Raw genomic sequence first — 12,539 nt, 5'->3', positions numbered from 1 at the left:
ACCTGATAACCCTACAAAATCTTGAATTATTTTTTTGGAAGAAAAGTTGTGTATGTCAAGGAGTGCTTGTTTATACAAAAACGCATTTTGTAAGCAACTTTTACATATGAATAACCTATACTCACTCTTTCCTTCCAGCCTACCCCCTCCTATTATGGGCAGTTAACTGGGAATGAATGGTACCAGTACCCGGAAGCTGCTCTCCCACTCTCTTTGAGATCATTCACAGCTTATTTATACTACTAAAAGCACACATCCTCCTTAACTATCTTCTTCCTTTCATTTTCTGTTACCCAAGGAAAAATAGTTCCTGTCCAGTTACCCAAGCTTAACAAATCAATCAAAAAATAGCTGTATTGACAGCTGATACAGTACCACCGTGTAACACATCAGTGATGCTAGATCTCCATCACAATGGAAAGAAAAATGATAAAGCTGGAAGCAAAATTAGCAAAGAATCAATGCTGGCCTACCAAAATTCCTTGAAAGATTCTGAATGACTTTCAGAATTTATATACAAATATCTTTCAAGTCTCTAATTCAAACCTACTACTACTCAACTATCAATATCCAAGACAGTATTTTTCCATTTTATTGTTCTCTTATTATTTCTGCTACATTGGAATTATTGTTTTTTTACAAGTTAGCCTGGCAACCTAATTACCTAACAGAGATGCACTGCAGAATTCCCAAACCAATAAATTTCTCAAACACAACTTGTTTTAAGTTGGAGGCTCCTTATATGTATATAAGTAAGTTAAGGATTTTAGAAGATTGAGTCTCTGAAAAGTGATAACAAAGGGACTATTTAGTAACTCAACTTGAACATCCCATTCCCAAAGCATGTGATTTCATTCCTCACGGCAATCCTACAAGACAAGTTATTATCCTCATTTCAGAGATGAAGACACTGTGGAGAAGGTATATGTATTATTTAAAATCTCACAATTGGTGAGATCAAGATTCAAATCCAGTCATTTCCACTCTGAGGACCACATGCTTAGCCAATACACCATTCTGTCTCCCCAGAAATAATATAGGGACAATAAATATAGAGCACCCCAGGAAAACACAACGTATGTCTTCAGGAAAACAATCATTTGAGATATTTAAATAGCACCCATGTATAAATATATAATCTTAGCTTTTTTTTCATAATCTTAGCTCTTCTGATCATTTATGAGACAAAGGACTATCAAGAGCTAAGAGTGTTATGTAATATTAATTTGAACTAAAAACAAATGACCTAGAAGTTCAAGTTCCTATCTCACTATTTGTGCGCACAATCTTATTTTAGTAAGTGTTCTGCTACAACACATTTTATAAATGCATCTAATTTAAATGTGTTTATTTTTTCAAGATGTTTTAAGTCCTTACAAAAAAGATCATATGAAATGGCTCTTGAGCTCTTGCAGTTTCACCACTCTTAAGGAAAAACACTTCATTTATTATTTTAAGTCACAGATAAAAAGATTCTTACATAGATCAGAAAAGATTATCAACCATCTTAAAAAGATTTTCTCTTTGTTCCAATTGGTTTAATTAAAAATAATCAATTTCGGGGCGCCTGGGTGGCTCAGTCGTTAAGCGTCTGCCTTCAGCTCATGTTATGATCTCGGGATCAAGCCCCGCATTGGGCTCCCTGCTCCGCAGAAAGCCTGCTTCTCCCTCTCCCACTCCCCCTGCTTGTGTTCCCTCTCTCGCTGTGTCTCTGTCAAACACATAAATAAAATCTTTAAAAAAATAAATAAATAAAATAATATAAACCAATTTCAATAAAGTTGTGACTGACTAATCCTCAGACCTCATACTGACTTCCTAAAAACTCTTAGCCTGCACCTCAAAACTTTTCTTCAGAACAGACTATTATCTTTTATGTTTTCCTTCTACTACTTTACTACACACTCTGTTAACACATATCACTTGTGTAAAAGTCCTGTTACCCTACGCATATTACAAGCTTCTTAAAAAAAGAAACCATGCCCCCTCCCAAGAACAAAGAAACCATAACTTAAGTGTCTCTGTATCCACTACAGGATCTACACCTAGACAACATTCAGATTTTTATTGCCTAGTGGTAAATAAAAACAAGAAGTTACTGGAAGCTTTCCATTATCATCCTGAATTAAAACCTTTTTTGACTCTTTATTATGAAGATTTTCAAATATACAGAAAAGATGACGTAGTGCAATTACCCGAAATATCTTCCACTTAAGAGTCAACTGTTAATTCTAATTAAATTTGGAGTCTTTTTATACAAAAATTACTAAAACAAAATGTAAGAGTATTTGGCATTCTTTTGTTCTTTTATTCACTTCATAGTCTTGAAAACACATTGCCAAAGGAAGTTACCTACTAAAAAGTGTTTTTTCTCAATTGCCTATCTGTAAATAAAAATGGCTATAAAATAAATTATTCTAAAAACTAATACTTATCAAAATGGAGACTACCTTTTGATACAAGTCTAATTTATAACTTTTTAAAGCTACTTAGCTTACTACAAAGTTGAACTCTTGCTGAAAACAAGACAGTCTAAGTAGATATATACCAATGTGTCTAGTAGGATTCCTAGTAGTAATCATGACCTCCACTAACCTATCCCTCAAAGCCACCAGGGATGGTTTCTGAGACACAGATATTCCCTGTGAACTCTATTTTATAGACCTTTCATGACTGATCAGTGATGACTGCCAACCATCATACTCTTCTTCATTTTTCATGTGATTTCAGGGCAAAGTTCCTTTTTTAAAACAAGAAAACAAAATTTAAATTTGTATTTAGATTAAGTTAAAACAACTTGATATTTGAGAAGACTGAGGGGTAACAAGATATACCCCTTAAAATTATTAAAGATCGTCTATGATCATTATTGACCTAAGCAACTTAACACATTTAGCTTTGCACAATGGTTTTTTTGTTTGTTTCTTTTATTTAAAACTGCTAATTTATTATACTTTAGCTTTTCATAATAATTTAATTATGCCTTTGCCTATACGGTATCAGCAAGCCTCACCTAAATACTGTCATTTGGATAACATAATGTAGATTTTGCAGTAAGGAAAGGACATGTCCAAGACTACATCTGGTAGAGTGGCTATAATAATGAATATCAGTTAAATATTTATTACATAATTTTAAAAATCAATCTATCTTTATTATCCTCATAGGAACAGTCATTTAACTGGGGGTGTTTTAAAGCTTATGCAGTAGTCAGGGCAAAAGAAACATGCCAGCAAATGTTCATAGCAGTACCCTATATTTTAGTGAAAAGAAAAACTGCTATGTTCAACAACCTAGATGTATCCCATGAACATACATTTAAGGAAAAGGAACCAAACACAGGAGCACCTACCATGATTCCATTTAAACAAACAAACAAGCAACACAAACACACACACACACACACACACACACAAATTAAAGTTCAAAAACAGGAAAAATTACTCTAAAGAGTCAAAGGACGGGATAGCAGTTACCACTGGAGAGAAGATGGGGAGAGGTAATGACTATGAAAAGGCATGATGAAGATTAGCAATGCTTCCTTGATCTGGATGTTGGTTACTGGTGTGCTCATACTAAACATTCATCAAGTTGTACACTCATGATTTGTGCACTATTCCAGATAATTTAAAAATATGCTTATATTTAAAAACTGAAGAGACACAATTTTTATTCCCTAAATGTCATCCTGAAATGTCTTGTAACATCTCTACTAAAATTCTAAAAAGAGTAAGGGTTAGGAACCAAGAGCTGCTTCTAACTGAATATTCAAAAAGGAAACTAAATAATACATAAGCCTAAATAGTAGCTTCAAATGCTCATAGGCTATAATTAATGATCTATCCATTTCAACACGTTTACATGTTGTGTTAAGTTTACCCAAATAATAACTTTTAAAAATCTTAATTTTATATACAAAACTGGCCTAAACACCTTATTTAACTGTAAAAAATCAACTCTAAACTTTTCTTAAAAACTCTTGGAATTCTTAATTGCACTTTCATTGTGGTTTTAAGATTTTGAGAGAGACAGCATGAGTAGGGGGAGAAGCAGATGGAGAGGGAGAGGGAGAGGCAGACTCCCCACTAAGCAGGGAGCCCAACATGGGACTCAATCTTGGGACTCCGGGATCATGACCTGAGCTGAAGGCAGACGCTTAACCGCTGAGCCACCCAGGCGCCCCTTAATTGAACTTTCATAAATTACTTATTAGGAGATGTTTCTTCAAAGAATATCTTTCAAGAACAAAAACAAAAACAACAGAAATTGGTTTTTGGAAGCATAAACCCAGAATAATAATAATATAGATGTCCAATCAGGTACAATGATGTTACGAGGCACACAAGTAAATTTTTATTTACCAATTCTTTTTACCTTGCTGCATTCCAAGTTTCATAAATATGTACTTTTTTCATCTGTTCTGTAGGTGCTTTTATTACTACTCCACTCCTTTAAGAGGCTTTCAAACATTTACGTTAAAAAGGCAAAAGTTGTACGTGATTTGAAAATTGTAATTCATCATGTACTACCATGAACTTGAAATAACCCTAACAAAAAAGTACACAGAATCTCCTACCCCTAAATCCCTAACCTGATGTTACCACAAAGTCAAATTTAAGAACATATAATCTGCTATAAAACACATATGCAACCAAGTACACTGTATACTAGATCAAGAAAGGCTGAGAGGGTTAAGAAAAATGCTCTCAGTGTCCCTTTATGCAAGGGGGGAAAAAAAGGACCAAGAAGAATATCCTTTTCCATTATTTTTCTCCTGGTTTCTCTAAGATCAGTGTTGTCATACAGAACTTTCAGTAATGATCAAAAGTTCTATATGTGCATTGTCCAGTATGGTAATACTAGTCACACAGAGCTAAGGAACCTTGAATATGCGACTAGTGCACCTGAGGAACTGAATTTAATTTTTACTAATTGAAATAGACATATGTAGCCTGTGGTTACCATAGTGGATAGCACAGCTCTAGATTATCTATCTTCTTTAATTCCTTTTTATTAAAAAATGAGATCATTGAGGGGCGCCTGGTGGCTCAGTCATTAAGCGTCTGCCTTCGGCTCGGGTCCTGATCCTAGGGTGCTAGGATCGAGCCCCATGTCGGGCTCCCTGCTCCGCAGGAAGCCTGCTTCTCCCTCTCCTGCTCCGCCTGCTTCTGTTCCCTCTCTCGCTGTGTCTCTCTCTGTCAAATAAATAAATAAAATCTTAAAAAAAAAATGAGATCATTGAAAAAGAATTAAACTACAATAAAGGGAGAAATTAAAATGAGGCTTCAATGCCAAGGTTGGTTAAAGACTTAGCTGTTCCTTAACGAATTAGCCAGTAGTCCAGATAGGATACTCAGGTCAGACACCTTAGGTCTGAAAGAAGTAAAGAAAGAAGATTCAAAACTATATCCAGAAAGAGCACGGATATATTCCAAAACTATCTTTTTCCGCGAAGCAATAAATTCAGGGGGAAAAATATAGTAGTCTCCTAAAAGAACCCAATTCTGGCACTCAGCAGTTGAGAACTGGTGTATTACTGTGCAATATCTAACCAATTACCTATTTTTTATGCCTGGTTTTCATGTTCTATGAACAGTAACAGAAGCTTCAACATTATCAGAGAATTTCCACGTATGGACTTCTGATACAAACACAAACAACTAGTACTCTTTTGGCTAAGCACAAAGACACTATTATGTTACATCCTTAATAAATAATGCAATATTTAGTACATTTGGTGTTCTTTCATTTTCCCCTTATATAATTGATTATAAAAGCTAGTGTTAGAGGTTGGTCATTTACATAACTTCATGGCCTCATTAATAGTTTAAGCATTCAATACTCAAGAAACCACTTTTTTTTTGAGCTCTTGATGAATTGAGAGAGAAAACAATGTTCAAAAATGACAAATCAATGAGCATTTAAAATACAGATCAGCTCTGGACTTAAAGACTTTCAACCAAACGGCAATAAAAACAAGATTTACAGGTCAGATATAAACTACATACCAGCAATCTATCACAAGACCAAGATTCCTACTTCATAAAAGGATAACCAAAGCCGATTCAGTCTTTAATACACTTGCTGTTTGGGAAATAAGCTGACTTTGGAAAAGTCAAAAATAATGCATATCCACAAGTGTATGACTGAGACAGAGTCACTGGAAAATATGTGTAATTAATCCCAAACATCTTATAATCCGTATGTTTCACTTGTAGAGAAATCAAAGTACTTTTGGAAACAATGATTTTTCTTTTTAAAGAACCTATTTCTACAGAAGTTTTAAACCTGGAGGTTTTTCAATTCTTTAACAATTCCAACAGAAAACTGTTAGTAAAATTTAACACTAACAATCCTCCACATTTCTAAGAACCATCTGTTGGTCTCTTAAGTGAAATTAAAAAAATAAAAATAAAAATACAACTCATTGGGCGCCTGGGTGGCTCAGTCGTTAAGTGTCTGCCTTCGGCTCAGGTCATGATCCCAGGGTCCTAGGATTGAGCCCCGCATCGGGCTCCCTGCTCAGCGGGAAGCCTGCTTCTCCCTCTCCCACTCCCCCTGCTTGTGTTCCCTCTCGCTGTGTCTCTCTCTGTCAAATAAATAAATAAAATCTTTAAAAAAAAACAACTCATTCCAATGACTCTACTGAAAGAACAGTTTTAAAATAACTTTGAAATCAATGTATTGTAAAACACATTACTATTCCACAAAGGCACTCCCTTCTGATAATAAAAACTATCAAGTTAAACACAAAATAATGTTACAGAAGTCTACTTTCCAGAAGGCTATAAAATAAAAGGGCAATAAGAATGCATGTAATGCTGGAAAAATTTAATGGAGTATTTTGCAATTTTTATTCTGAAAGAAACACTAAAATTCTAATATGCAGGATGCATGGGTGGCTCAGTCAGTTAAACGTCTGCCTTAGGCTCAAGTCATGATCCCAGAGTACTGGAATCAAGTCCCACATCAGGCTCCTTGCGCAGTGGGGAGCCTGCTTCTCCCTCTGCCTGCCCCTCCCCTTGCTTGTGCTCTCTCCCTCTCACTCCCTCTGACAGATAAATAAAAATCTTTAAAAATTTTTTCAAAAATTAAATTTAAAAATTAAAATCTAATATGCTTCTTTGCTCAACAGATACATTAATTTTTATTAAGGAAGCAAAATTAAATTACAAGATGGGATGATATATCAAACAATATATTTGTAACCAGGAGATTCAGGGCATGTTTAAAAGCATTTATTTTTGTATGACTTTGTTAGATAGAAATGAGAAGTAAAGAACCATTACTTTTGACATTTCTTAACATAAATATGCATATGCACATTATGGTACTTAATTAGTATGTGTGTTTTTGCCAAATGGACTCTGAATCGAAACTTACCTGTTTTGTTGACTTTTTTGTGCCATTGAAAATCTTCCAAGCTAGCCCATTGCCACCACTGGCAATGTGTCGACCAACATCAAATTCTCTAGTGACAGGATTTCCCATTACAGCACTAGTGACATCAGCTGTTACTTTTGTCACAGTACTCTTTAACTTATTAAGCATGGACTCCATGGCTGCAATATCGAGTAGTTATAGTTACCTAGAAACACAGGGGGAAAGGGAAGCACTGATCATTTGGTTTTACTTGTTTAAGCACTTAACATTCATTATTTAGTCTGAAAAACTTAATATACCCCAAACAGTGAACAAAAAATCCTACAGAGACAAAAGCTACATGTTGGTTTTGTCTTCAAAGAACCCAACACACCTGAATATAAATTTAAATCTAGGAACCAAATTGTTCTTTTCAACCTCAATTATTACAGAACAGGAAAAGACATATTCACACTTGACACTGACATGAATGTTGTTCAACTCTATATAACATGGACCCTCAAGACTTTAGTGGTGTAGAGGGTCTAAATCTTTCCTCACACTAAAAACCACCATATAAAACCTGAAAGGAGCGGGTGAAAGGCCTGGGTGGCTCAGTAGGTTAAGCCTCTGCCTTCGGCTCAGATCATGATCCCAGGGTCCTGGGATCAAGTCCCGCATCGGGCTCCTTGCTCAGAGGGGAGCCTGCTTCTCCCTCTGCCTAACCCTCCCCCTGCTTGGGCATGAGCACTCTCTCTCTCTCTCTGACAAATAAATAAAATTTTATTTAAAAAAAAAAAAAACCTGAAAAGAGCTAACACTATACTCAACAACAAATTTGTATTTTATAGAAGTTTTATTCACCACTAACATAATGAATAGTGAATTGATTGGGGGCACCTGGCTGGCTTAGTCAGAAGAGCATGTGACTCTTGAGTTCGAGCCCCATGCGGAGTATAGAGATTAACTTAAAAAATGAATAAACTTTAAAAAAATAATAACAAATAAGTAAATAAAATAATTACTGTTGAACTATGAAATCACTTGAGAATATCTTCTAAAAGAAAAGCCCTGGTAGGGTGCCTGGGTGGCTCAGTTGGTTAAGCGACTGCCTTCGGCTCAGGTCCTGATCCTGGAGTCCTGGGATCGAGTCCCGCATCCGGCTCCCTGCTGAACAGGGAGTCCGCCTCTCCCTCTGACCCTCCCCCCCCATGTACTCTCGCTATCTCATTCTCTCTCTTAAATAAATGAATAAATAAATAAAATATTAAAAAAAAAAAAAAAAAGAAAAGCCCTGGTGGCAAAAGCACAGTAAAACATGCACAAACAACAGGTAATAAAATATTTTTTAAATTTTACACACTTCTAGTCATGATGCAGAAACAAAGACTGAAATTTATCCTCTCACCTTGAGCACCTAGAAGCTGGACAAATATATGAAACAAATGTTTTCAGATACTGAACAGGCAGCACAGGCATATAATCCCAGTGAGAAAGCAAACTAACAAGGTGAACCCTAGGATTGCCCCACCTTTCTGCCTAGAGGTACACTGCAAACGGAGTAGAGAGCAGGATGCCAAGCAGTAGTCTACCTGAGTTAGAAGAGCTGAGGAGACAGACTGGAATTCAAGGATGCACAGGTGGCTAGGAGTTCTGGGAGAGAATTCCAAGGAGAAAAGGGAAAATCAGGGGGAGAGAGAGAGAGAACTATGCTGAAAAAGAGACAGAAATTTGATGCTTTGTTGAACACTAAGATGCCCATACATGGTGTGAAACTCAACCAGGTCAGTCAAGGACCAACCAGAAAGCTATAAGCTGAATAGTTCAAGTTCACACTGGGCTACAAATCACTTAATATCTCACAAGCTAGACTGGAGAGTCCTCATTGGTCACTAAAGGCATTCAGCAGAAACCCCACAAGGACCATGCCATAGTAGTACAATAAACTGTTCTTAGAATAAAATGTACTCTAAAGCTGCCCTAACAAACTAAAAGCAAGCCTCACATGATCAAACTAATCATAAATTACTTAACTGCCTACCAGAATGAAACCCAATACTCATGAAAGACAAAAAAATTTCAGATATCTAACAATGTAACATTCACAATGTTCAGCATGCCATTATTAGACATGCCAAGAAACAAGAATATGTGCTCATAATCAAGACCAAAATCAATCAATAAAGACTCCAAAATGAGAGATTATAGACATTAAAGACATTAGAAAGCTATCATATATCTAAGTATTTCAAGGAAAGCATGAACATGATGAAAGAAAATGGAATACTTTTTAAAAATCCTAATGAAAATTCTAGAGATGAAAAATAAAATATCTCAAATAAAAAATTCAGAGGATACGATTAACAAGTTAGACAAAGTAGGAAAAAAAAAATAGGAAAACCATGGGGCACCTGGGTGGATCAGCTGGTTGAGATTCCAACTCCGCTCAGGTCTTATCTCAGGTCATGAGTTCAAGGCACATGTTGAGCTCCATGCTGAGCTCCATGCTGGGCGTGGAGTGTACTTAAAAAAAAAAAAAATTAGTAAAACCTGAAGATAGAGTAAAAGGCTAGGGAAAAAAAAATGAGCAAAGTCTCTGTGACCTGTGGGATAATATCTATATAACATATATAAATGAATCCCAAAAATGAGAAGGAAAAGGGAGAAATAATATTTGAAAAAATGGCCAAATGTTCCTGAATTTGATGAAAACTATACAAGGTGTCAAGAAATTTGATAAACTACAAGCAGGATAAACACAAAGAAAACCATGCTTAGACATGTCATATCAAGTAGCTGAAAATAAGTGATTAAGAGAAAAATCTTAAAAGCAGCCAGAGAAAACAAGAAAATTACATATAAAGGGGAAAAAAGGTAAGAATTTTCCCCAGACTTCTCATCAGAAACTATACAAGTCAGACAAATGAATGGAGGTCTCTAAAGTGCTAAAACAAAAACAAAACAAAAAACAAACAATCAAAACCTATCAGTCTAGAATTCTATAAGCCATGGGAAAAAAACTTTCAAAAATAAATGTGAGAGGTGCCTGGTGGCTCAGTCGGTTAAGCTTAAGCAGCTGCCTTCATTCACTTCACACGATCCCGGAGTCCTGGGATGGAGCTCCACGTCAGGCTCCCTTCTCAGCGGGGAGGGAGCCTACTTCTCCCTCTTCTGCTGCTCCCCCTGCTTGTGCTCTCTCACTCTCTCTCTGTCAAATAAATAAATAAAATCTTTAAAAATAATAAAATTAAATTAAAATAAAATAAATGTGAAATACTTTTTCAGGAAAACAAAATCTAAGAGAATTTGTTGCCAGCAGATATTCACTACAAGAGATATTAAAAGAAGTCCTTCAAACAGAAGGAAATAAATACCAGATGGAAATGTGAATCCACAAAAAGAATGGAGGACACTAGAAATAAAAATTATGCAGGTATATTAAAAAAAACTTCTCATGTTGTCTTTAGAAGATAACTGACCATCTAAAACAAAAACAAAAACATACTGACATATAAAGAAGTAAAAAATATAACAAACAAGGACAGGAGAGGGGAAATGGAAGTATATTTTTGAAAGGTTCTTATATGTTAGGTAGTATAATATCAGTTGAAAATAGATATAGCAAATTAAAGACATATAAGAAATCCTAGACTAGTAAGTAAAATAAGAGAGATACAACTAAAAGGTCAATAATGGAAATAAAATGGAATCCTAAAGTAAAATGAATACAAAAAGTAGGAAAAGAGGAAGAAAGGAACAAAGAATAATTGTGACAAGTAGAAATTAGCAAGATAGTAGACTTAAATCCAACCCTATAAATGATTACGTTAAGTGCAAATGATTTAAAATTCATATTAAAAGGCAGAGATTGTCAAACTAGATTAAAAAGCAAGATCCAATCACATGCTGCTTTAAAGAAATCCACTTTAAACCCACTTTACAAGATGACTTAAAACTAAAAGAATGTGAAAATATACCAAGCTAGAGTGGCCATATTAATAACAAACAAAATAGGCAACATTTCATAATAACAAAGATGTCAATTCATAAGAAAACATAAAATCCTAAATGTGTACATACTGAATAAGAGCTTTAAAATAAATACAGCAAAAAATGACTGAAAGAAACAGACAAATCTAAAATAATAATTGGAGACTTCAAGGATCCTCTCTCAGTAACAGATGGACTAGACTGAGTAGACAAAAAATCAGTATGGATATAGAAGACCTAAACAACATTATCAAACAACATGACCCAAAACACCCTACTTGACAACAGCACAATGAATTTTGTTTTCATGTGTACATGGAACACTCAGTAAGACAGACTGTATTCTTCCGGACCATAAAACAAATCTCAACATATTTAAAACTACTGAAATATAAAACATATTTTGACCACAATGAAATTAAACTAGAAATCAGTAATAGAGAAATATCTAGAAAAAAATGCAAATATTTGGAAATTAAACACTTCTCAATAACCCAACGGCTAAAATAAATAAATCACAGAAAAATTTTAAGTACTTTGAGGTGGGGGCGCCTGGGTGGCTCAGTTGGTTAAGCAACTGCCTTCAGCTCAGGTCATGATCTCAGGGTCCTGGGATGGAGCCCTGCATCAGGCTCCCTGCTTGGCGGGAAGCCTGCTTCTCCCTTTCCCACTCCCCCTGTTTGTGTTCCTCTCTCGCTGTCTCTCTCTGTGTGAAATAAATAAATAAAATCTTTTTTAAAAAATAAAGAAATAAACACTTTGAGGTGACTGAAAATGAAATATCTATGGGATGTAGGTAAAGCAGTGATTACTGGAAAAAGTACAGCTTTAAATGTTTATATGGGGGGGCGTGGAAATGCCAGAATCAGTGGTCTCACCTTCCATCTTAGGAAAAAAAAAAAGAAAACTAAATGCAAAATAAGTAGAAAGAAAGGAAATAAAGAGTAGAAATCAATGAAACAGACTGAATTTAATGTAATACTCTATTTAGTAGAGAAATGACAAAGAAAAATCAATGAAGCCAAAAACTCTGTTTTTTTTAAAAGATAAGCTTCTAGCTACATTAAGAAAAAATTTAAAAGACACAAATGGTCAATATCGGAAATAGAGGAAATCCTACAGATTTTAATCCTATTTAAATCCCATAGATTTTAAACAATAAGGTATACTATAAATGATCTTATGCC

The 12,539-nt window shown here is 35.1% G+C and overlaps 1 protein-coding gene across 5 annotated transcripts in view; it reads right to left on the bottom strand.

Moving 5' to 3' along the window:
• The window catches only part of SCYL2 (SCY1 like pseudokinase 2), a 60,885-nt gene that overhangs the window by 39,319 nt on the left and 9,027 nt on the right, over positions 1-12,539 (bottom strand). For 3 of the 5 annotated variants that reach the window (XM_028121605.2, XM_028121608.2, XM_028121607.2), the window contains exon 2: positions 7,384-7,588. In XM_028121605.2, the coding sequence (XP_027977406.1) occupies positions 7,384-7,560 (177 nt within the window). In that variant the 5' untranslated portion in view covers positions 7,561-7,588. Of the gene's footprint in view, positions 1-7,383; positions 7,589-9,773; positions 9,886-12,539 lie in introns of all 5 variants that reach the window. The other 2 variants (XM_088025302.1, XM_028121606.2) reach the window with 1 other exon arrangement.

Source organism: Eumetopias jubatus, unplaced genomic scaffold (genome assembly GCF_037043125.1).
Source record: "Eumetopias jubatus isolate StellerSeaLion01/CBP00866 unplaced genomic scaffold, mEumJub1_p1.0 scaffold_8, whole genome shotgun sequence".
In the NCBI taxonomy this organism is placed as follows: Eukaryota; Metazoa; Chordata; class Mammalia; order Carnivora; family Otariidae; genus Eumetopias; species Eumetopias jubatus.
This window is presented reverse-complemented; position numbering and strand designations above follow the sequence as displayed.